Source organism: Xiphophorus couchianus, chromosome 22 (genome assembly GCF_001444195.1).
Source record: "Xiphophorus couchianus chromosome 22, X_couchianus-1.0, whole genome shotgun sequence".
NCBI lineage: Eukaryota > Metazoa > Chordata > Actinopteri > Cyprinodontiformes > Poeciliidae > Xiphophorus > Xiphophorus couchianus.
Genome location: NC_040249.1, coordinates 5,440,613 through 5,461,872, shown reverse-complemented (window position 1 = coordinate 5,461,872; position 21,260 = coordinate 5,440,613). Strand labels below are relative to the sequence as shown.

The 21,260-nt window shown below is 38.6% G+C and overlaps 3 protein-coding genes across 4 annotated transcripts in view; 2 read left to right on the top strand and 1 right to left on the bottom strand.

Moving 5' to 3' along the window:
* Positions 1 to 41: 41 nt before the first annotated feature.
* On the top strand, positions 42 to 21,114 carry abcg8 (ATP-binding cassette, sub-family G (WHITE), member 8). Of its 2 annotated transcripts, XM_028007358.1 has the most exons (13): positions 42 to 180; positions 924 to 1,025; positions 1,133 to 1,280; positions 2,410 to 2,648; positions 2,749 to 2,881; positions 3,892 to 4,161; positions 4,301 to 4,454; positions 5,272 to 5,370; positions 5,448 to 5,647; positions 6,905 to 6,981; positions 7,239 to 7,506; positions 7,623 to 7,750; positions 18,857 to 21,114. In XM_028007358.1, the coding sequence occupies exons 1-13, from the start codon at positions 136 to 138 to the stop codon at positions 18,992 to 18,994; spliced, it is 2,001 nt and encodes a 666-aa protein (XP_027863159.1). In that variant the 5' UTR covers positions 42 to 135; the 3' UTR covers positions 18,995 to 21,114. The 2 variants fall into 2 exon arrangements, with proteins under 2 accessions (XP_027863159.1, XP_027863160.1); XM_028007359.1 differs by lacking the exon at positions 924 to 1,025 and having other exon boundaries at positions 51 to 180.
* LOC114138226 (uncharacterized) lies at positions 8,606 to 12,168 on the top strand. Its single transcript, XM_028007361.1, has 2 exons — positions 8,606 to 9,510; positions 11,103 to 12,168. Exons 1-2 carry the CDS (start codon positions 8,671 to 8,673, stop codon positions 11,427 to 11,429), a joined length of 1,167 nt encoding a protein of 388 aa, XP_027863162.1. The 5' UTR covers positions 8,606 to 8,670; the 3' UTR covers positions 11,430 to 12,168.
* lrpprc (leucine-rich pentatricopeptide repeat containing) overlaps positions 20,960 to 21,260 on the bottom strand; it is a 71,338-nt gene continuing 71,037 nt past the window's right edge. The window contains exon 38 of the mRNA XM_028007357.1: positions 20,960 to 21,217. Coding sequence (XP_027863158.1) covers positions 21,161 to 21,217 — 57 coding nt within the window. The 3' untranslated portion in view covers positions 20,960 to 21,160. The remainder of the gene's footprint in view (positions 21,218 to 21,260) is intronic.

Sequence of the window (21,260 nt, the reverse complement as noted above, 5' to 3'; positions counted from 1 at the left end):
GGCGGCCGAAGCACTGACACGACATGAACTTGGATGGCTTGAAAAAGAAGGAGCTTTCAGAGGAGATCTTCAGCCGGACTGGAGTCTAACAGGAAAACAAACAAACAAACAAAAAAAAGCTAAGCTTGCTTCATCATGGACACAGAAACCAGCATCAGACACATAAACAGCTTTTCACAGGTCAGTCAGGACAGAAAAATCCAATCTCTATTCCTAAAATTCAATTTAATCCCAAATTTGATGTTGATTTATTTCCCAATCTTATTCGGTTTGGTTTCCTTCTAACTATTGATCAAAAGCGTTTTTTTTTTTTGTTTTTTTTTTTAAAAGAGCACCTTCAGGGTTATTTCGTATGAGTTATTAACACTATAATCAACAATCTACTTGAGTCCTCTGGGTTGAAGCTCTGGTTGAGTGCAATGAGCTTCGGTCACATATTGTTCAGAACTTTGCAGTAGTCTATTTACTATTAAACACTTGATAAAAACGGCCAAAGTATTTGTAAGTTGACTTCTGGCCCACAGCAGGTCTTTAGCAACTATTTACACAAAGATACAAACAGATGCATGCGAAAAGTACACAGAAAATGTGTACTCAAGCTGAAACACACAACAGACCGAGTCTAGACGACTGTCAGATTTTAATGAAACAACAGCAGCCTGTCTTTGCATGCATAAGTTGAGAAACATTGAGAAGGTGAAATAGGAATCTATTTAGACGATTGAAATTTAGCAGAAATGAACAAAGGAAAACTAGGGAAAATGAAATTTAAAGAGTTGCATCTGCTTCTTTACACACTAGCGACAGATTTAAAAACTGTCTTTTAGTAGTTACATGAGTAATGGAACATTAAAAAATGTATCTACATATATATCTATATCTGTACATCTGATGGTTAATGCGAGTTGCCTGCTTTGTGACAGCACAAAGACACAGAGTTGTTCTCGTCTGACGAGGACAGCAGTCTCTACTTCACCTACAGCGGAGAGGGCAATGAGCTGGAAGTCAGCAACTTGCACTATGAGGTTCACTTCTTAAACGGTTTTCACCTTTTTATTGACGCATGTCGTCTAGGCTCTTGAACATGTCTAAATCTTTGTTTTTGTTTTGTTTTGGGGTTTTTTTTGTCCAGGTGGACACATCGGCTCAGATTCCCTGGTATGAGAAATTGTCCGAGTTCAAATTGCCGTGGGAGGTGAAAGGGAACAAGCAGACGGCCATCAACAACCTGAGCCTGCGAGTCCGCAGCGGTCAGATGCTGGCGGTCATCGGCAGCTCAGGTGAGACGGCAACACGCTGGGATTTGAAATCACCTTTCTACCAGCGCTGCAAGCCTGAGGCACTATGGAGTGTAACAGTGGCTTCTAACAGATTATTAATGATCTTGTTTGAACTAAAATTTCTGCACCTGGAGTTATCCTGTACTGCATTTCTAAAGTTACTGAATAAACAAAGAAAACATAAAAAATAAAAAAAAAAGCCATCAGTCCATGTAATCTTTAATGTGATTTATTGCTATTTTCCTATGGGTAGGCTTGCTAAAAATAAATATAATTTGTTTAACTTATATTAGTCAATCACTTTACAAAAACATCTTTTTTTTGTACTTAACAGTGCCATGCATAAGTATTCACATCTCAGGTTTTGTACCCGCCAGTGTGTTTTATTGAGATTTTATGATAGACCAGCACAAAGTACTTCATAATTATGAAATGGAGTATAAATTAGACATGGTTTTGGTTTTTTTTTTTCGATTGGAGTTAAATATGGGGCAATCCTGGAAGAAAAACGATAGAAATGGAAGGAATGGTGCAGAGTTTTCGTTGCCCAGTTAGAGTTCAGATATAAATCCGTTTGAGAATCTTAAATCTGATGTTCAGAAACACTTTCTGTGCAATCTGACTGAGCCTGAACAGGGAAAATGTCAAGTTTTAGACTTTAATTGGGAAAAAAACAACAGAAAAGAAAATATTGTATCTAGCATGTTGTTCAGTTTCTAGATGTGCTTATCAAGTAGGGACGAACCCAAAATAATTGATAGGATTAATTGTAGCAAAGGTGGTTCTAAAAAGTATTGAATCACGGTAGCTGAGTGCAAATCCATGCCATACCTTTCAGATTTTTAACAGTAAAAAAGTAGAAAGCCACCGCTCCTTTTTCTTTCACTTTACAGTTATGAGCTGCCGTCTGTTGGCCTGTCACATAAAATCCAAAAAAAACACAGTAAGGTTTCTTGTAAGATGAAAAAAAAAGAAAAAATCAATATTTTGATTGAAAATATTGATTTTCAATCAAAAGCCGAAGATACTTCGGCAACAACTTTTTATCTAGCTTAACCCCAGTTGAAGCTTTTGAGCAGCATATTTCCTGTCTGTGCTCTAACTGTGCCGTATTTTACACACTCCCAAGGCTGTGGGAAGACCTCCCTGCTGGACATCATAACTTGTCGGGACGAGGGCGGCAGAATGACCTGCGGTCACGTCCTGATCAACGGGAAGCCCAACACGCCGCAGCTGGTGAAGAAGAGCATCGCTCACGTTCGCCAGGACGACCGGCTCCTCCCTCACCTCACCGTGCGGGAGACCCTCTGCTTCGTGGCCAAGCTGAGACTCCCCTCCCACTTCTCTCAGGCCCAGAGGGACCAGAGGGTGAGCCGGGCCGCTTCGCATCGTCACGTGAGGTCACTAACAGAGAAGGCGGCCATGTTTAATGAGGAAACTGTGACTCCTGCTGCTGCTGCTGCTGCAGGTGGATGATGTCATTGCAGAGCTGCGGCTGCGGCAGTGTGCGCACACCAGGGTGGGGAACGACTACGTGAGGGGGGTTTCTGGAGGAGAGAGAAGAAGAGTCAGTATAGCTGTTCAGCTTCTCTGGAACCCTGGTGAGAGGAATCAAACCTTTAACATCTTATTAAACCCTCCGATTTTCTGTTTAGCATTTATTTAAAGCACAAAAAGGTCTCTTTTTTAAAATTATTATAAAATTTTGCTGAAGTAGACATTGTTTCAGCCCACATTTATTTTTCTGCATGTTTACAGAGGGTTCACAGGCTGTGACTTTACCAAGAAACTTCTACGGGTGTAATATGGAAACACTTTCCAAGGATTCAAACTGATGTTAATAGACCAGCGTATATCTTTTATTTTCTAAAATAAAATTTTAGTTTCAAGAGCTACATTCAATATTTCAGATATAAGTTACTGCAGCAATAAGAGTTTTTTCACAGTCTATGCATATTAAATCTGTTGTGATAAATTCAGCCTTTTGCAAACTGGTGAAAGTGCTGCCATGTTTTGACTTCATATGTTTTTACTCTGTTTCACTTTTTAAACTGTTTTTGCCTTATTAGATCAGCATGTTGAACGTGCTTCAGTGTGAAGGAAGGCTTGAAAAAGTCAGTTTATTAAAAGTAAATGAAGTAAATGTCAATTTACTTCATTTTCAAGTGTCAAATTTAACAGACTTGTTAAATTTGTAATTACTTACTGACGACGTGTGAAGATTTGTTGTTGTTGTTAGACCTGCAGGTGATGACGCAGGAGGTGGGGAGTGTAGACTTAAAGGTTCCTGAGGGTTCCCTTAAGGGTCAAGGTTCAGGTTAGGGGCGAGGCTAAGACCTTGTCATAATCAAATAAATGTACATTTGTTGTCTACACTAACGGTCACTGCAGAGTGATGCGATCTTAGAATTTTTCTATGGAAGCTTAAAAAAAGGAAACATCCATTCATGAAAAAAAAAAATATATATATATATATTAGCGCCCCCAAAGCTTTTAGCCCTGAGCTACTGCCTCGTTAAGACCCTTCCTGAAACCCAGGAAAAAAGGGACACAAATCAACAGAGTGGCGTCACTTTTTACAGACACTGATCACATTTCTTTTTTTGTTCAGGTATTTTAATCCTGGATGAGCCCACCTCAGGTCTGGACAGCTTCACAGCCCACAACCTGGTCATAACCCTGTCCCGCCTCGCCAAGGGGAACCGCCTGATCCTGCTGTCGGTCCACCAGCCTCGGTCAGACATCTTCCAGCTCTTTGACCTCGTCGTCCTGCTTTCTTCTGGCTCGGCTGTTTACTTCGGTGCGGCCCGCGACATGGTTCCTTACTTCACCGCTCTTGGGCACCCCTGCCCCCGGTACTGCAATCCCTCCGACTTCTATGGTTAGTCTTTAGCGTCAAAACTTCACTTATTGGCCTTTTTTTAGCGTAACTTGTAATCAGAAATGTAGTGGAAATATTTCCAAAGAATGGCTTTTGAAGCATTATATTTGTTACTAAAAAGGGTCTGTTTTTGATCCAGTTGATCTGATCAGCATCGACCGGCGCAGTCCTGAGCGCGAGGCCGAGTGTTTGGAGCGGTCCAGGCTTTTGTCTGAGCAGTTCAAGGAAAAGGTTCAAGACAGCAACGACCACATGTGGAAACCAGCTGAAACCAGTGCAGCGTACATAAAGAGGTAGGCACGCTCTTATTTGGGAAACGTAGGGCCGAAGGAAAACATGTAACTTAACAGAACAAAGTCTGGGTCATTCTGCATTTATTATTTTTTTATTTGTCCTCCCCTGTGTTTCGGGTCAGAACCAGCTTTGTGGTTGGAAACTTTAACAGTTCTCTTTGGCAGGGCTGGTCCTAGCTTGATTGGTACCCTGGGCCTACATGCGCCACCATGACATCATGTAGATAACCATGGAGACACTCCAAATTTACTTCAATATTTCATTTCCAAAAATGTGAGAGAAACAAGAATAATACTTTAGACACACATAGCAATGCATAAACACACCGTATGCAGTACAATGCAGTTAAAAGTACACAATACAAATACAAACAATAAATACGGTATAAAATAAATACAAGTAAAATGAATTGCGTAGTTAGTCAAACCTTTACATCATTATTTGTACTACAGTTGCATTTTGACATTTTGATCAAGACAAATTTCACTGCTCAACTGTCAAATAACATCTAATGTATTTTTAAAGAAGACAGTTTATGCTGCTGTACTTCAACACAAATTCATTTGCACAACCGTTATAAAAAGTCCTGTGCTTTGTAAAAGAATTACTTTTCATACCTTTCAATTAGGTACAGCTTCAACTGCTAAATTGTATATCAGTGTGGCAGCTGATGGCGCCCTACAGGAGAAGCCGCCCTGGGCGTCTGCCCACTTTGCCCCTATCAGAAACCGTGCTCCCCGGACGTGTTTTAAGGCTTTAAAGGATTGTCGTGGATGTCTTTACAACATAACCCTCCTGCCTTGATGTCCTCTGCAGCGCTCAGCAGCCGAGCAGAAACAGAGAAGAAGTCGTTAATATTTCCAGAGATCGTAACGAGCTGCCCGGTGAGCTGCAGCAGTTCACCACCCTCATCAGGTGAGGCGACGCATCCCAGAATCCCCGGGAGGGGCGAGAAGGGGAACGGCGAGACACTAACCGCCGCTCTCCCTCAGGCGCCACATGTACAACGACTTCAGAGACCTGGTGTCCCTGTTGGTCCGAGGCTTTGAGGCCCTGCTCATGTCCCTGCTGGTCGGATGTTTGTACTACGGGGCCGGGGAGGAGCGGCTGAACATCCAGGACACCGTGGCCCTCGTCTACATGATCGGGGCCCTCACGCCGTTCGCTGTGGTGCTGGACGTCATAGCTAAATGTAAGCATGTGGATCCCTCACGCAAACGTAAAGTCACATTTTACTTCTCAAATGATGCGCTAAAAGCAACGGGAAGCGGTTTAAACGGTTTCATTTTGGTGTTTTAAAGCACAAAATGCTATGAGGAAAACTTTCACTTTAATAAAGAGAGAATGTTTATTGCTTTTACTTTCAGTAGCATTCCTTAATTTTTCTTCACAATCTACCCAGAAATCTGACTAAAGAAATCTTTGCGTTAAATATTGTTGAAAACAACTTTGTGATTTTAAATTAGCTTTTTTTTTTTTTTCCAGCAATGACAAATGAAAACTTAATATGATGAGCTAATTATTAAATTCTGGGGTCAATGTTTAATTTATGTAAATTTTCTGATGTAATAAAGTAGATACATGTGATGCAATTAATCAATAATGTGATTATTATTATTTCACAGAACTGAAAACTTTTATTCAATGTTTAGCAAATTTACTTTTTTAGACAAACAATGCAGAGAGGCATCTTTCCAATATAAGCAACATGTTTTCTATTAAAAATATTTTCTTAAAGCTCAGAAATCAAGTAAAACAATAATATTGATTTTTGAATTGCTTAAAGTAACCATTACCACGTTTTGACAAGAATTTTTAAAGATAAAATGAATACATTTTTCAAAAGACTCGTCACTTATTAAAACTTATCCAAGACCGCCTTTATTTCTCAAACTATTACTTTACAATTTTTGCAGTGACAGGAATAGAAAAGCTAGGAGGGCAGTTTAAAACTTATTTAGTTTTGGAAAGACTTGGTGGAAATCTTCTCCCTTTGTAGCTCCTGGTGTAATTTAACCATGGTAAAAAAATAAATAAATTTGCTTCCACTTTTGTTCACATCTAATCACTCACGCAGTGACACTGCAGGGCAACCAGACCCGCCATCTCATCTCACTAATCGGCCAGAACACAAAAGAAAACTGAAGAATAGTAAACAAAAATAAAACATGAACAAAACACACAACTTATAATGAATTTTAAAAAACGACACATTTGCTTGTGTCTTCAGCAGGAGACATAAGCAACATACCAATTATAGCAGTTAAATGGTTAATAGACAAGCTGCATGTATGCATTTCTTGCATAATCTTCTCTCCACATCGTGGTGTTTATTTGAACACAGCATGTGTGGGATAAATTCATATCTAAATCTAGTTTAAAACGAAGGAAAAAAAAAAAAAAAACTTGAACTCTGACCTGTAGCCTGACTGAGTGACGTTCCCTGCAGGTCACACGGAGCGGGCCATGCTGTACCACGAGCTGGAGGACGGCATGTACTCCGTGACCTCGTACTTCTTTGCCAAGGTAAACCTCACGCAGTCGTGAAGAGATGCCCTCTCTCTCCTGTAGGGGTCACTGTTGCTCCATGATCGCTTCATGCCGTTTCAGTGCTGGAATGTGAAATGAGAGCTACTGTATGTGAGCCAGGATCCATTTATATATATATATATATATATATATATATATATATATATATATATATATATATATATATATATATTATCCCCTACCTTTCAGAGTGTTGTATGTATTTACTGAACAGACCATCTGGTGTCCTCCAGGTGCTGGGGGAGCTGCCAGAGCACTGTGTGTTCACCCTGGTCTACGGTTTGCCCATCTACTGGTTAGCGGGTCTTAACCAGGCTCCGGACCGCTTCCTGCTCTTCTTTCTGCTGGTGTGGCTGATGGTCTACGGCAGCCGAGCCATGGCTCTGTTTGTGGCCGCCGCGTTGCCCACCCTGCAGACGTCCGCCTTCATGGGCAACGCCTTGTTCACCGTCTTCTACCTGACTGGAGGCTTCGTCATCAGCCTGGAGAACATGTGGCTGGGTGAGGAGGAGGCGACAGAATCGTCGTCGTCGGCACGTCGGGATGTTGACGTGATGAAATGCTTCCATTTCATCATCGCCAAAATATGTGTGATGACGTTTGTTTCTTCTTGCCAGTGGCCTCGTGGCTCTCGTACGCCTCGTTCATGCGTTGGGGCTTCGATGGGATGCTGCAGGTGCAGTTCAGGGGCAATAAGTACCCGGTCACCATAGGGAACTTCACCATCAACATTGACGGCATACATGTGAGTAGGAACGCCGCCGCATTCAAACTGTGCGCTGAAGATGACGACGCAAAGAAGGGCTCTTCTGACAGTCAAGAAAATTATGGACAACCCCCACCATGCTTTTCATGAGACTGTCTTGGGAAAACAATGTCTTCAGTCAGAGGCTTTTTCATGTTCACTGTAATACAGACCGCTACAGGAGATATTTCCTGCCAACAACCATCGCTGTCTACAATAAATCTTTGACAAATTTGAATTCATATGAGTTACAACAACCTTTTATTTCCCTTTGGGATCAATAAAGTATTTTTGAATTTGAATGTACAGCTTTGGAGCAAAACTGCTGACTCTACGGAGCCCTCTAGGGGACATGGGGAATTTTTTTTCTTTTGCGTTACCTCGCAAAACTTTTGCGTTACCTCGCAATACTTTTGCGTTACCTCGCAAAACTTTTGCGTTACCTCGCAAAACTTTTGCGTTCCCTCGCAAAACCTTTTGCGTTCCCTCGCAAAACCTTTTGCGTTCCCTCGCAATACTTTTGCGTTCCCTCGCAATACTTTTGCGTTCCCTCGCAAAACCTTTTGCGTTCCCTCGCAAAACCTTTTGCGTTCCCTCGCAAAACCTTTTGCGTTCCCTCGCAATACTTTTGCGTTCCCTCGCAAAACTTTTGCGTTCCCTCGCAATACTTTTGCGTTCCCTCGCAATACTTTTGCGTTCCCTCGCAAAACCTTTTGCGTTCCCTCGCAATACTTTTGCGTTCCCTCGCAAAACCTTTTGCGTTCCCTCGCAAAACCTTTTGCGTTCCCTCGCAATACTTTTGCGTTCCCTCGCAATACTTTTGCGTTCCCTCGCAAAACTTTTGCGTTACCTCGCAAAACGTTTGAGGCAGCGTTCCGGTGTTATGCCGAGAAACCTGTTATGCCCGGAACCAGACGACAATGGAGCAGACAGTACACTCATGTGTGAGTTTTGTGGATTTTTATTTTGAAATTGGCCTTCAATATAAGGATATTCAGTCTCTGCTTGCCAAAAAGCACGGGTGTCACATCAGTGTGCGACATTTAAAAAGAATACTTAGTGCAAGGGGACACACTCGTCGCAACTATTATGCTGACTTGGCAAGTCTGGTGGAATTCGTCAGGAGAGAACTTCAGTCCTCTGGACAGCTTCACGGATATCGGTGGATGTATGCTAAATGCAGGCAACATGGACTTCGTGTAAGAAAGGAGGATGTCCGTCTGATCATGAGAGAATTAGATCCAGCCGGAGTGTCCTCAAGGCAAGCCAGACGTCTTCAAAGAAGAAACTACTTCTCAAAGGGTCCGAACTTCATTTGGCACATTGACTCTTATGATAAACTGAAGCCATTTGGCTTTTGTATTAACGGAAGCATAGATGGATTTTCACGAAAGATTATCTGGCTCAATGCATACACCACAAATAGTGATCCCAAGTTGATAGGAGGATATTACACGGAAGCAGTAAAGCGTTTGGGAGGGTGTCCGAGAGTTGTTAGAGGGGATCTAGGTACAGAAAATGTTTATGTCAGAGACTTCCAGAGATACCTCATTCCCACTCAGCCCAACGACCCTCTGGAAAGTTACCTCGAAGGAGCAAGCACTGCAAATCAAAGGATTGAATATTGGTGGCGCTTTCTGCGTACGGAGTGTATGGAGTTCTGGCTGTCCTTGTTTGCTGACATCAGAGACAATGGATTCTTTGATGGGGGATTTCTGGACAAAAGCATTCTACAGTTTTGCTGTATGGGACTCATACAGGTGAGTTAATTGAATCAAATTTAATATTTATATGATGGATAAGATATGACGTAGGGAAGGAAGTCTGAACAGCGTGAACATTAAAATCAGCATCTGGACGAGGTGCCACAGGTTATTTGTGGCATTCACTGGCTAGTGTTGTGTTCGTACAAAACTTGAATGTCAGGCGCACGCTCAATTTTGTCACCTAGGTGCATACTTTTATCACATCAACTTTCTACTGAAAAAGGAAATAATGCACGACAAGCGCACACAGACAAACGAAAGTTATCTTTTTCTACAAAGAGGAGTAGATGTCTCGGAGTTTATCTGTGGTAAATTATGATATGAAAGAAAGCTGTTCTCTAGTTGTTCTTTTGTGGTCGCTGTTCACAAATCTGTGGTGCTGAAAATGCACAGGTTACTTTTTATACCTTAATGTCATAACATGAAAGAGCAGCTAGAACCGTGAGATTTTACACTATAACAGTGTAGGAGCCATATATACATTTTTGGAGCTTAATACAAAATGTTATTTTGTGTTTACGTGAGTTAAATTTTTTACTCTATTTGAAAAAGATAAGCATCTGTAATTGTATTGTGCTTAAGCTTATGACGTGGTGCCTTTTGATTGGTTATTGACTAATTAACCAATTATGGTTTATGAAAGATGAAAGTTGCTCATTGTAGAAGTCTGGCACCTTGAGAGTAACACAGTCTTTTGACCGTCACTTTCTATTTGTTTTGAATCCGTTTGTTATTTTTATTTCCTTTTAAGTTCAGTAAAGACTTAAAGATGACCGTCGGATTCAAGACCTCTTTTTTTTTGTAGAAGAAATGTGTCACGTACAAAAGAACTTTAAGGGGCTATACTAGTGAGAGCTTGCCGCACTTACAAACAGCAACAAGGGATCATTTTGACAGCTGCACTTAAACCTCTATTATAATTAAGATACATTCAAATTAATTGGCTATTTTTTAAACCAAAATCAAAAGTGGACTATTTTTAACTCAATAGTAGGCGTTTAAATAGGCATCAAGTTTCTAACTGTATCAAAAGTCAAATTATAAGATACCAAAGTCATTTTTACAATCAATTCGTCTAACAAGTGTCACAAAAAATGTATTTCTATAACACCTGTACCTGTATGAATGACAGTTTTAAACAGCAAGTCTGAAATTACGTAAATAAACGTTATTTAGCAATTATGAAATAAAACAGAACACACAAAGAGGATATTAAAAAAATCAGTAAAAAGGAGCAACGAATGCAAGAATATATTATTCTATAATTTCTAATTAGTAGCTAGCACATTTCACCTCTCTTCTCCTGGTCCAAGTCCTGCACAAAGCTTTGCGGACAGGGTAGCGTGTCTCATTGAGAGATTGTGATCCTACACCATAAATCAACTTACTTAAGAAATCGCTCTAATTACAATCAAATTAACCTCTGAAATGCAATATACTTCCTTTTTGATACTTCATTGCTACATTAACAAAAAATACACCAAATAAATAAGGACCAACTATTAAGGACAATGACTATGCCTAATCCTTTTTTCCAACTGAGGTTAACAAAAGTGTACTAAATCTTTCTTTTTTATCTGTTACAGGATGAGCTGGATGACACAGCACAAGTGTGGAACACACACCACATCAGGCCATCCAAAAACTTGCAAGTTCCCAGCGGTCGGCCCAATGTGATGTATGCTCTACCTGAATTGTACAGTACTACAGACTTCCTCACTCCTGTTCAAGTTGAACATATTCAACTGTGTGCAGGTGCATGCACCTTTCGGCAGACCATACCATGTGATTCAGCTGTGTATGACATTTGCAATGTTTTAATGGCAGAGTATGGCCTGATGACACCATCAGATCCATATGATTCTGTGAAACTGTACATGTTACTGAGAGATGCCATTAGAGCATTACTGTGAGTATTGACTGGAAAGAGCCTGCTATGTTAGTAGGGTTCCAAATGTATGAAAGTAATCTGGTTGTTTTCTATTATCAGACATTAACATGCATTCTAACTGTTAAACTTGAAAATCATCTGACAGTTGTTTTTTTTGTTGCCTTTCTAATGTAATAAATTGAAGCAGAAAAATAAATGTTCCTCTCCATTTAAGAAGTCCTGATTGGATTTAATTTTTCAAAATGCAGAAGTCAACACGCACACAGTTAAATTACTTTTCACAGCTGTGGCTAAATCAAATGACTAAGAAAGTCCTGAAAATACAATTCATCATTTACATAAAGCACTGGAAACAAATTGCATAATTGTGTAAACATTTATTGTGAACATTGACAGGAAATCCAAACATGTATCAAAAATATAATCATTGCAAGACAAATGTTACAAATATTACTTCATTTTTAAGAATAACTTGAAACATTTTTGAAACATTTCCAATACAGCAACAAACAAAACCAAAAAAACACCACAACGATCACCAGAAAATCGAAGTTGGTGGATGTTACAAACCCTCTGAATTTTGTTGTATTTTAAGTGTTGTTCTCTTTACTTCATTGCATTATTCAACCATCTAAATAAACATTCTGAATTTCTAAACCTACTCGGATAAAGACAAAAATACAGCAACCGTACTGCTCAAATATTAGCAGGAACTATTACATAAAATTGTCAACATTACAAGAAAACTGGGAATTGTTTGCTCTTTAGTTTAATTCTTGAACACACCCTTTACCATTGGATCGCTTTAGAACTTTTTAAAAGCAACACATCTTTTAAACCAGTGTTAACATCTTATGTTGTCAACATTGTGCAACGGAAAAGAAAGGGTAAAAATGAATGTATTTTGATGAATTAGTCAAACTCTGAATTTGGTTTTATTGCAACCATTTTTCTGTAAACACCTGGACTATTAAAACATCTAAAAATTGAATCTGAGTGTCAGAACTTGATTAAAACATATGTGAAAACTAACTACTGGTCTAATCGCAACAGGCGGTTATGACAATTCTGGAAATTATACAAAATTGGAAATTGTTTACCCTTTGGTTTTTCATGCTAACAAACCTTTTGACACTGCACAGCTTTTAAGCATTGAAAATACAATACCACTAACAATCACACAGCATCATGAACATGATATATAATACAGAATAATAGTGTTTATTTTAGCAAAGATGTCAACTACCTTTAAAAGCTTAAATAATATCCATCAACATGAAATTGCTTCCCAAGATACTGTCAAACTCTGTTCTAAATTCCGGGTAGGAACTGTAAGTATAAGGCACATCAATGATTGCTCCACATGTGTGTGCAACAGGTCTTCTCCCAAAACCTGTTTCAGCATTAAATGTCACCTTAATTTCTTCGGTGCATAAAACGGAGGACCCTGTGCAAAATCGCAAGAATTTCTCTAGTTTGCGCTGATCTGCATTCCTAATGTACCTTTGCAAGTAAGTGAATGTTGTCTGCTCTTTCTGTGACAGGGACAAAGACTCTGTTTGCAGCATGTTAACAACTTTTTTGTTTGTTGCTTTTTTGGACTCATATAAATGAAGGACATCAGCTGGATGAGACAGATTTAATGCAATGTCTTTGAAAATTTCATTAAAGCAATCTATGATATACTTTGGTTCTTGTAATATGACTTTATGAGCCATGACTTGTATTGCTTGCTTGATATTTTCCTGACATGGAATGCTGTGAGCCCCCATCTGTGAAAACAGATCCAACAAATTGTCCTCCTCATCCTCTTCCAGTACACCATTGAGAGCCTTCTCTGTGGTACTTCGCTCGCTCTCCGACAAATACATAGAAAAGGAGGACATCAAAACTTCATCTTCTACTGCTTGAAGACCAAGTACAGAGGCAACTATGAATGCCTTGGACAACCTGACTGGAAATATGCCATGATCAATGAGTCCTTTAGCCCAAATTCGGCCTAGTGCATACCACCTCTCTTTCGAAAAGTCTGGTCTGAGTTTTGGCACCCTCTCCTCCTCCCCTTCACAGAGCTCCAAGAACTGCTCCCAGAAAGCTGTATACACATCTCTTGACACTCCACTGTTGTCCACAGCCATTTCATTATTAAATTCCATGTTTAATTCCGATTCCATTATACTTTTGTCCATGAACAAATTAAGAAGGTCATCTATGACCATGGCACGCCGGATATATGCATACCTTGGGTCTTTGGGATGTACTACACCTCCAGTAGAAGACGGTAATGCATCATTTTCTGTTGAAGGGATCATGTGTAATACAGCCGTTTGTGGAGCCTGGAACATAACATGAATGTACATTTTAGTTGTCCTATATTCTTCATAATATAACCAAGAGTTTGAAAAAAATAGGATATATATATATATATATATATATATATATATATATATATAATGTATATATTGTCTAATGAAACAAAATCTTTTGTTTCATTATACAAAGAACTCCAAATTTTATGGAAGACTGTCAAAATACAAATTGAAAAGCCTTATAAAACTAATTTAGGAACTTCATGACATTACATAGGTGTAATCTTATTTTTATTAAAGCAACCAAATCATATACAGAAGCAAATAAAACCTTAACACAAAACACTTACTTCTGACAAGTTTCCAGCTTCTATCTCAAGATGACTGTCTATCATGGGAAGAGTAGAAGCAAGCTCACCATCACCATCTTCTGACCTTGACCCTATTTGAACTACTCCAGAATCATCTGTCTCATCCAGACCATTAATGCTGTTGAAGTTGGCCATCACTGTTTCGTTTTCTTGCATTACCACAGGGTTTTCCATATTATCAACTCTATAGAAATACTCCGTTTCCTGGTTTGAGGGACTAGGTGTTGAATGTAAGGCAGGATATAAAAGTTTCCCATCGTCATCAATGATGTACACAGGATAATGACCTTCAGTTCCATCTGGTAAAGATTTGGGTTGTGGACTCAGCGATGCTTCATCATCTGTGATAAGGTACTGGCTTGAGTGCCCTGCTTCTCCTGGCATATAGCCTTGCAAAGACTTCATTGAAGTTAATGGCTCAGCAGAAGGGGCAGAAGTTGAGTGTTGAGTAAGTCTTCCAACATTGTGAGGCTGTAAAAAAAAGAAAAAAAATCATACATAGACATCCATAAGATTGTGATGTCAAATAATACTACATCCAAATATATACTCTTTGAATTCCTGTAATCTTGATGTTTGCTAAAAGTGGTCATTTGTTTTTTTTAACAGTTACTTTACAACTCAATCAATTACAGCATTTCATCAATGAGCAGGTGAAACAATCGGGTAGCCAAACAATACAGTTAAGCAAGGGAGGAAGTTCCATTTCATCACTTAACCATAAACCGGGAAATTCCTTAAGAGGATGTTTATGTTACAGTGAAATGCAACATAAAATGTGGTGTAAAAATTGTTTATTGTGTTCAAGCTGCAGGGCCAAAAATTACAAGTAGCAATGCATATCAAAAGTGTTTCTGAGTAAAAAACGTTGTGAGATCCATAGAAGTCAAAGTAAGATTCGAATGTTTAGATAAGAGTTTTGTTCAAAGTCACAAATCTTGTCTCTGGTACACCTTTATAAAAACGTAAGGCTCTGACTAAAAATAAGTTTTAATGTCTAACTTCACTTAATAAAATTCCTAATAAATATTGATTTATTGCAGTGGCTCTTAGTACAAGTTATGTGTTATTTCAATTATAACTTAAATAAAAGTTTAAAGTAACTTTGTTTTTTGGGGGGGTGGGTGTTTTCCATGTACTGGATGGCTGAGAACCTATAAATATGTAGAAGTTGATTAGGAGTTGAAACATTTTCTTATTTTGTTTAAATACCAAACTAAAAATGCCATTTGAATTGACTGGCACCTTTTAACGGTTTTGCTTAAACAGATATTACCTGTTCAAAGACGTCTTTTTGGTCCTCGGATGAATCTGAGGAATGTTCCACGTCCTTGGTGCACAGATAAAGCCGTAACATTTTAAGTTTAAATTCTTCATACAGTCCTGCAAGAGTACTGTCCAGAGATACAGTTTGTCTTTTGAAGTCGCACATGCTAAGTGTAAAGTCCATAATGGATCCCTTTGATGATAATCCACCAGGAAAAAACAAGTCTTTTGCAATGGTCATGACTTCTGACACAGTGGTGTTTTTCTCAAGTGCAAGATGTCTGGTTCCACCTCCAAATTTGGACCTAACTTGATGAAAATCCCCACTTTGAAAGTGCAGCCATCCCACTTCCAATCTGCGTTTGGATTTTACTGCATTGTTGTTTTTAGGTCTTGCCATCAAGCCAGAATTTCTCACGGTTGTTTGCTGGGGTACTTCAACATGTCTTTTCCTTGTCATCCGCCTTGTCTCAATCGTTTGTCTAATTCTATTTAAAATGCCTTCCTTGTCAAAATTTGCTTCCCTCTGTCGACAAAATGACACAACAGCCAAGCGGTCGCCATATGAAGGGACATATCTGGCAAATTCTTCATCTTTCATGACACAAATGACGCCTCTGTCAATCTGCAATTAGATATGACAATTTACAGATTACAATAAGTAATTTTATACGTAATACAGTAAAACTTTTAAGTAAATACTGTGCAGTACTTTTATATTGCATCATATATGATTGTGTTATGTTTTGCATCATGCTGTATTGCAGGGGTGGGCAATCCTGGTCCTCGGTGTCCTGCAACTCTTAGATGTCTCCCTGGTCCAACACACTTCATTGAAATAGCTGAATCACCTCCTAAGTGCAGTCAGGTTCTCCAGAGTCCTGCTAATGACCTCATTATTTGACTCAGGTGTGTGAAAGTAGAGATCCATCTAAAAGTTGCAGGACAGCGGCCCTCGAGGACTGGAGTTTGAGACCCCTGATCTAGACTAATAATTAAACAAGTTGTAGTCTTACTATAAACTTTAACAGAATGTGTAATCACCTTATCCGCTTTCATCTGATTTATGTCTTCTTCCGTAACATGCCTTGATCGAAGGAAGGCTTCAAGCTCCTCCTCCATGCCTATATACAATAATTTGGAAAATGTAGAACAAGTCCATAAATACATATTTTCAAAACAAAGCTTTAAAAATTCATAATGTACACAATTAATAAAACTACAAGACTTTAAACTCATAAGTATTTCAATGTCACTTTTCTGTGGGGCACCATAAATTATGTAAGCTGGAGCGTGTGCGTGTATGCAGTTAAACGAGGCTAAAAGAGATAGAGAAAAAGACAGAATCTACAACAGAAAGAAACAACTAAAAAAATACAATAAGCGCACCAGCGCTGCCCCGCCATTCTAGTAAAGCAGTTCCTCTCAATTCCAGTCCTCAGTCCTGCTCTGTATGTTTTAGATGTGTCTCTATTCCAGAACAGCTGATCCAAATGATTGCATGACCATCAAGTGCTGCAGAAGCCTGTTAATCACCCTTAGATTCAATACAAGGTGTTTGGCAGAAGGGAGACACCTAAAACATGCAGGGCAGGGGGGGCTGGGGACTGGAATTGAGAAACACTGTAGTAAAGGAAGAAACAGAAAGTGGTCACGGGGTCCTCAGACTGTCTGGTGCCCCTAAATAATGCCAGATTTTTTTTACATTTCTTTTCATGTCTGATGGTGCTGACAAAAACTTTGAACACTATTTCAATTGAGTTGAAAAATATATAAAATGATTTTTAATTCAATTTATTGATAGTATTATAATTATTTATTTTGATACTTATGCTTAATTGTCATAATATATTATTTTAGTATTCCTTTAATTGTTTTAGACTATTATAATGTACTGAGTTTCACTCCAGGTCAAGGGCTTTTACAGACACCTACTACATAGTTCAAAATAAAAAGTATTCAGCAAACACCATGAAAATATATATTGCTGTGCTGATATTGCCCAGGTTAGTTTTAATATTTGAAGAAATTATATTTTGTCTATATTTTATTGAAATTCTGTGCTTTATCCAGAGGACATGTTTTGTCCCTCTTCTGAAGAAGCACTGATATATATATATTGTATATATATATATATATATATATATATATATATATATATATATATATATCGTGTCGTTTCCGAAAAGACATCGGTGTGTATATATATACACATTAGTCTTCCTTGTGATTGTATCTCGTATCATATTTCCCAGATGGCTGTAATCATATATGCCATTAATGTGCAATTTATCAGTTGTTGTCTAGGCAACCGTGACATCAGCGCCTGAAGGCATCAGCAGTCCGTAGCAGGTCCCGCCACAAAAGTTTTGCAGGCTTTGATAATTATGTTTCAGCATCATTTAACTGCCAAATAAAGAACGATTCTGTCTTTTAAAAGATGGTGTCAGTCCTAGCCCTGCCATAAATCCCCTTACGTTCTATATATAACAGTGACACCGCTAAACTACTGACGTAGCGGAATGAAGTAAACTTTAGCCTGATTAAGTTGTGTAGTCTAGTTATTGTCATTTAAAAATTGGTCGTCAACGAAATAATTTAGATATCATCGTTAAAGAAATTAACATTGCATCCCCCGCCTCGTCTCTCTTTTCTTTAAGCAAGCAAACAGATGTCTGAACTACCTTTTCTTCCAACAGACACGATTCATATTTGACATAGTTGTCATAAGTGAAGCTAAAAATATATAAATATTGCTAAATATACAGTATTTATGGTGAATTAAGATTATTTACCTGTTTCGTTGATTATGAACCGCTTTCTCAGTGCAAGGGAGGGAATGTAAAATGTATTGCGCGGAAGTTTTGCGAGGTAACGCAAAAAGTTTTGCGAGGGAACGCAAAACCTTTTGCGAGGGAACGCAAAAGTATTGCGAGGTAACGCAAAAGTTTTGCGAGGTAACGCAAAAGAAAAAAAATTCCCCATGTCCCTTAGAGGGCTCCGTATGACTCAGACTCACAGGGCTGGCCGATACAACTTAAAGTTTTAACACGGTATTTTGTGGAAATATTGAAATAGCAATAGAAGTGACAATAAGAACTATTTATTACTTCTATTTATTACTTTTCTTTTAGGTAGCTGTATGGCACGACGCAGCATTCGACGCCCCACAAATACTGCTCTTTAAAAACACTCCTATTGTAAAACGCTTCTTTAGGACACCAGTCGCATAAAGGAGTGATCTGAGTCACTAAGCTGCTCACAGTAACTGCATTTAATCATATTTACAAATTAATTAATATTTATTTATACTTTTATTGAGCAGAGGAGAAAACTCAGAAAATCAAAAATTCAGGTTTGTCACGATAAATCAAAATTTGTCATGATAACGATAAATGACAAACAATACGATAAGCGCCCACCGCTACATTTACAATTAAAGCCTCTTAATTAGCAGATGACGAGCTTTGAAGGGTTAGAATAAGTGTGTGTTTGTCCTGCAGGTGGTGGAGGCCATTAAACTGAACCAGTACCCCCTGTTCTCCTGCTACCTGGTGCTGGTGGCCGTGTGCTTCGGCTTCATGGTGCTCTACTACGTCTGCCTGAAATTCATCAAGCAGAAGTCCAGCCAGGACTGGTGAAAACAAAGACCTCACATGTCCGCACACTTTTATTTTATTTCATTTACTCCACATAGGATTTTTTTCTTTTTTTTGTGAAAGTAGACGGACGTTCGACTGGTTCAACAGAACATTCAGGGTTATGGTGTTGTTTTTCATGTCTGGGTGCTAAAGTTGAGAGGAAAACGTTCTGCTTTGAAATTTTCAGAACAGTGATTGAAATCTTGAATGTAATTCTGTACAGTTATTTGAGTAGCTTGCTTTTGCTTCTTGCTGCGAGATAAATGAGTTGTTTCTGTACCACTGTGTGCTGCTGGATGGCAGCAGAGTACCGCAACAACATCCAGATTTATTTTTTGCTTTTCCTTCCCTCTTGGAGCGCTACCTTGGCAGATGTCCCATCTGCAGCTTTTGCTTGTTCCATTTTCTAAAACAGCTTTATTTGTTGTTGTTTTTTTTTGTTTATGGGCGATGTTTAAGCTTACTGTAACAATGTGTGTCGGTATGTAGAGCAGTAAAAACTAGTCTAGTGCAGATTTTCTCAGTCACACTAAAAACTTGTACGTTTTGTGTAGTTATGTAAGGTGTACACTTTTGCACTGGTGCAAAGGCTAAAAAGTTGAATGTTAAACCAACAACTGCAGTTTGAGTCCAAATTAAGAATTAAATCAAATTGCTCAATTGAAGTGTGTGTATATTTGTGTGGGGAAACATCTGCATCATCTATCCTCTTAAAAGATGTCCTGGCTGACATTAGATAACATTTTTTTTTAAATTTTATTTACTCTTAATGACCTCAAGCAGCCCCAGATCTTCTTTGGAAACAGCAGGTCGTGTTATCTAACGCTTGCCCTTTGATAGCGCCAACAACTTATATGACACGAAACTAAAACATGTGAGGGCGGAGCAAAGAATACCGAGCAGAGAAGAGGGGTGAGAGTGTGAGGAAACTTAAGGTAGTCCGGCAAGGAGAGGTGAAGAAAGATCATCGATAGCAGGACACGTTTTCCAAAATTTTAGAAACTCTGAGAATAATAAAAACAACAATATACAAGATAATTTATGAATTTGTAAGGAATTTCCTGAGTATCCTGTGATCCCTTGCAGCAGACAGCGTCCCAAAACGGCGCCAACTTTTTGTTAGTTTGAGCTAAAACGGATCAGCCACTTCAGTTAAATAATGAATTTAGAATCGACAGGGACTTTAATTTGCGTCTCTGATGTCGGACAAAAGCTGAGGTGTTACTGGGTGATGTGTCAAAATCAGCCGTTTCTGACACCTAGTAACACATCAGACGAAGATGGAACATGTCAGCTGTGTTTATAGAAAACAAAAAAATGTGTCTAATAATAAAAGAACGTAAAAGACTCTAAGCTCTTGAGTACGGAAAAAGTACCAACATCCATCATTAATTAATTTTTGGTCTAATCTGACCAAACTATATTCTCACAGTATTTTCAAATTCTTGCTTAACAGTTTAGGAAACTTAAAGGAGCATCAAAATGGCGTTTCCTTCAGCAGTGGAGTCTTGTGGTGAGTGAGAACACGGTCGGCATGAGTCCAGATCTTCATGAAGATTTCCACAAGTTCTTCTCTCTTGGATAAATAATTTTCTTCACTCTCACAACACGTTTCATATTTTTCTCCAGTTATTCCATTAAATTTTTTTAAATATAATTTATGGAGGGAAATAGTTTCATTTCTTTGTCACAGACGCATGCTGAGAATTTCATGCTAGCTGCAACTATAGAAATATATTTACTCAGAAAATGCTCTAAGTTTATTTTACCAAGTGTATATTCTTAGATACAAATCTTTATATTTACGGCAGATCATATTTTAAAAATGTTTTGCAAGTTTTGTGACCTCAACTTCAGTTTGTGAGTTAAATAAACAAAAATGTGTAAAAATCTTCAGTGTTTTCCACTGAGCTGGACGAAAAACAACAAACATGATCAAATAAAAAAACCCATTCCAGAACAGACTCAATTCACCCCTCGTCATTTATTAGCATAAATACTTCTGTACATTCAACATTTTAATGAACCTTATAGTCATTACAGCGGACAGCGGCTAAAACAGTTACAACGCATTTTTCCACAGTTTTGTTTCAACAACTTATAAAAAAGAAAAAAAAGAACTAAACGGTGGGATTGGTACGGCGGTACGGGGAGACGGTCATGACTCTACTCCTTGACGGTGGCTTTCTTTCGCAACTTCTCTGCGTAAAACCTAAAGGTCTCCTGGAAAAGGTAAAAGAGAAATAAAGTCAGACAAATGAATAAT

What these genes read in the sequence shown, in the direction of transcription:
- abcg8 (XM_028007358.1), top strand. Translation starts at nt 136, where the DNA reads ATGGACACAGAAACCAGCATCAGACACATAAACAGCTTTTCACAG. An exon ending in ACATAAACAGCTTTTCACAG is followed by an intron (nt 181 to 923) that starts GTCAGTCAGGAC and finishes GCTTTGTGACAG; the next exon opens with CACAAAGACACAGAGTTGTT. An exon ending in GCTGGACGTCATAGCTAAAT is followed by an intron (nt 5,648 to 6,904) that starts GTAAGCATGTGG and finishes CGTTCCCTGCAG; the next exon opens with GTCACACGGAGCGGGCCATG.
- LOC114138226 (XM_028007361.1), top strand. Translation starts at nt 8,671, where the DNA reads ATGGAGCAGACAGTACACTCATGTGTGAGTTTTGTGGATTTTTATTTT. An exon ending in GCTGTATGGGACTCATACAG is followed by an intron (nt 9,511 to 11,102) that starts GTGAGTTAATTG and finishes TATCTGTTACAG; the next exon opens with GATGAGCTGGATGACACAGC.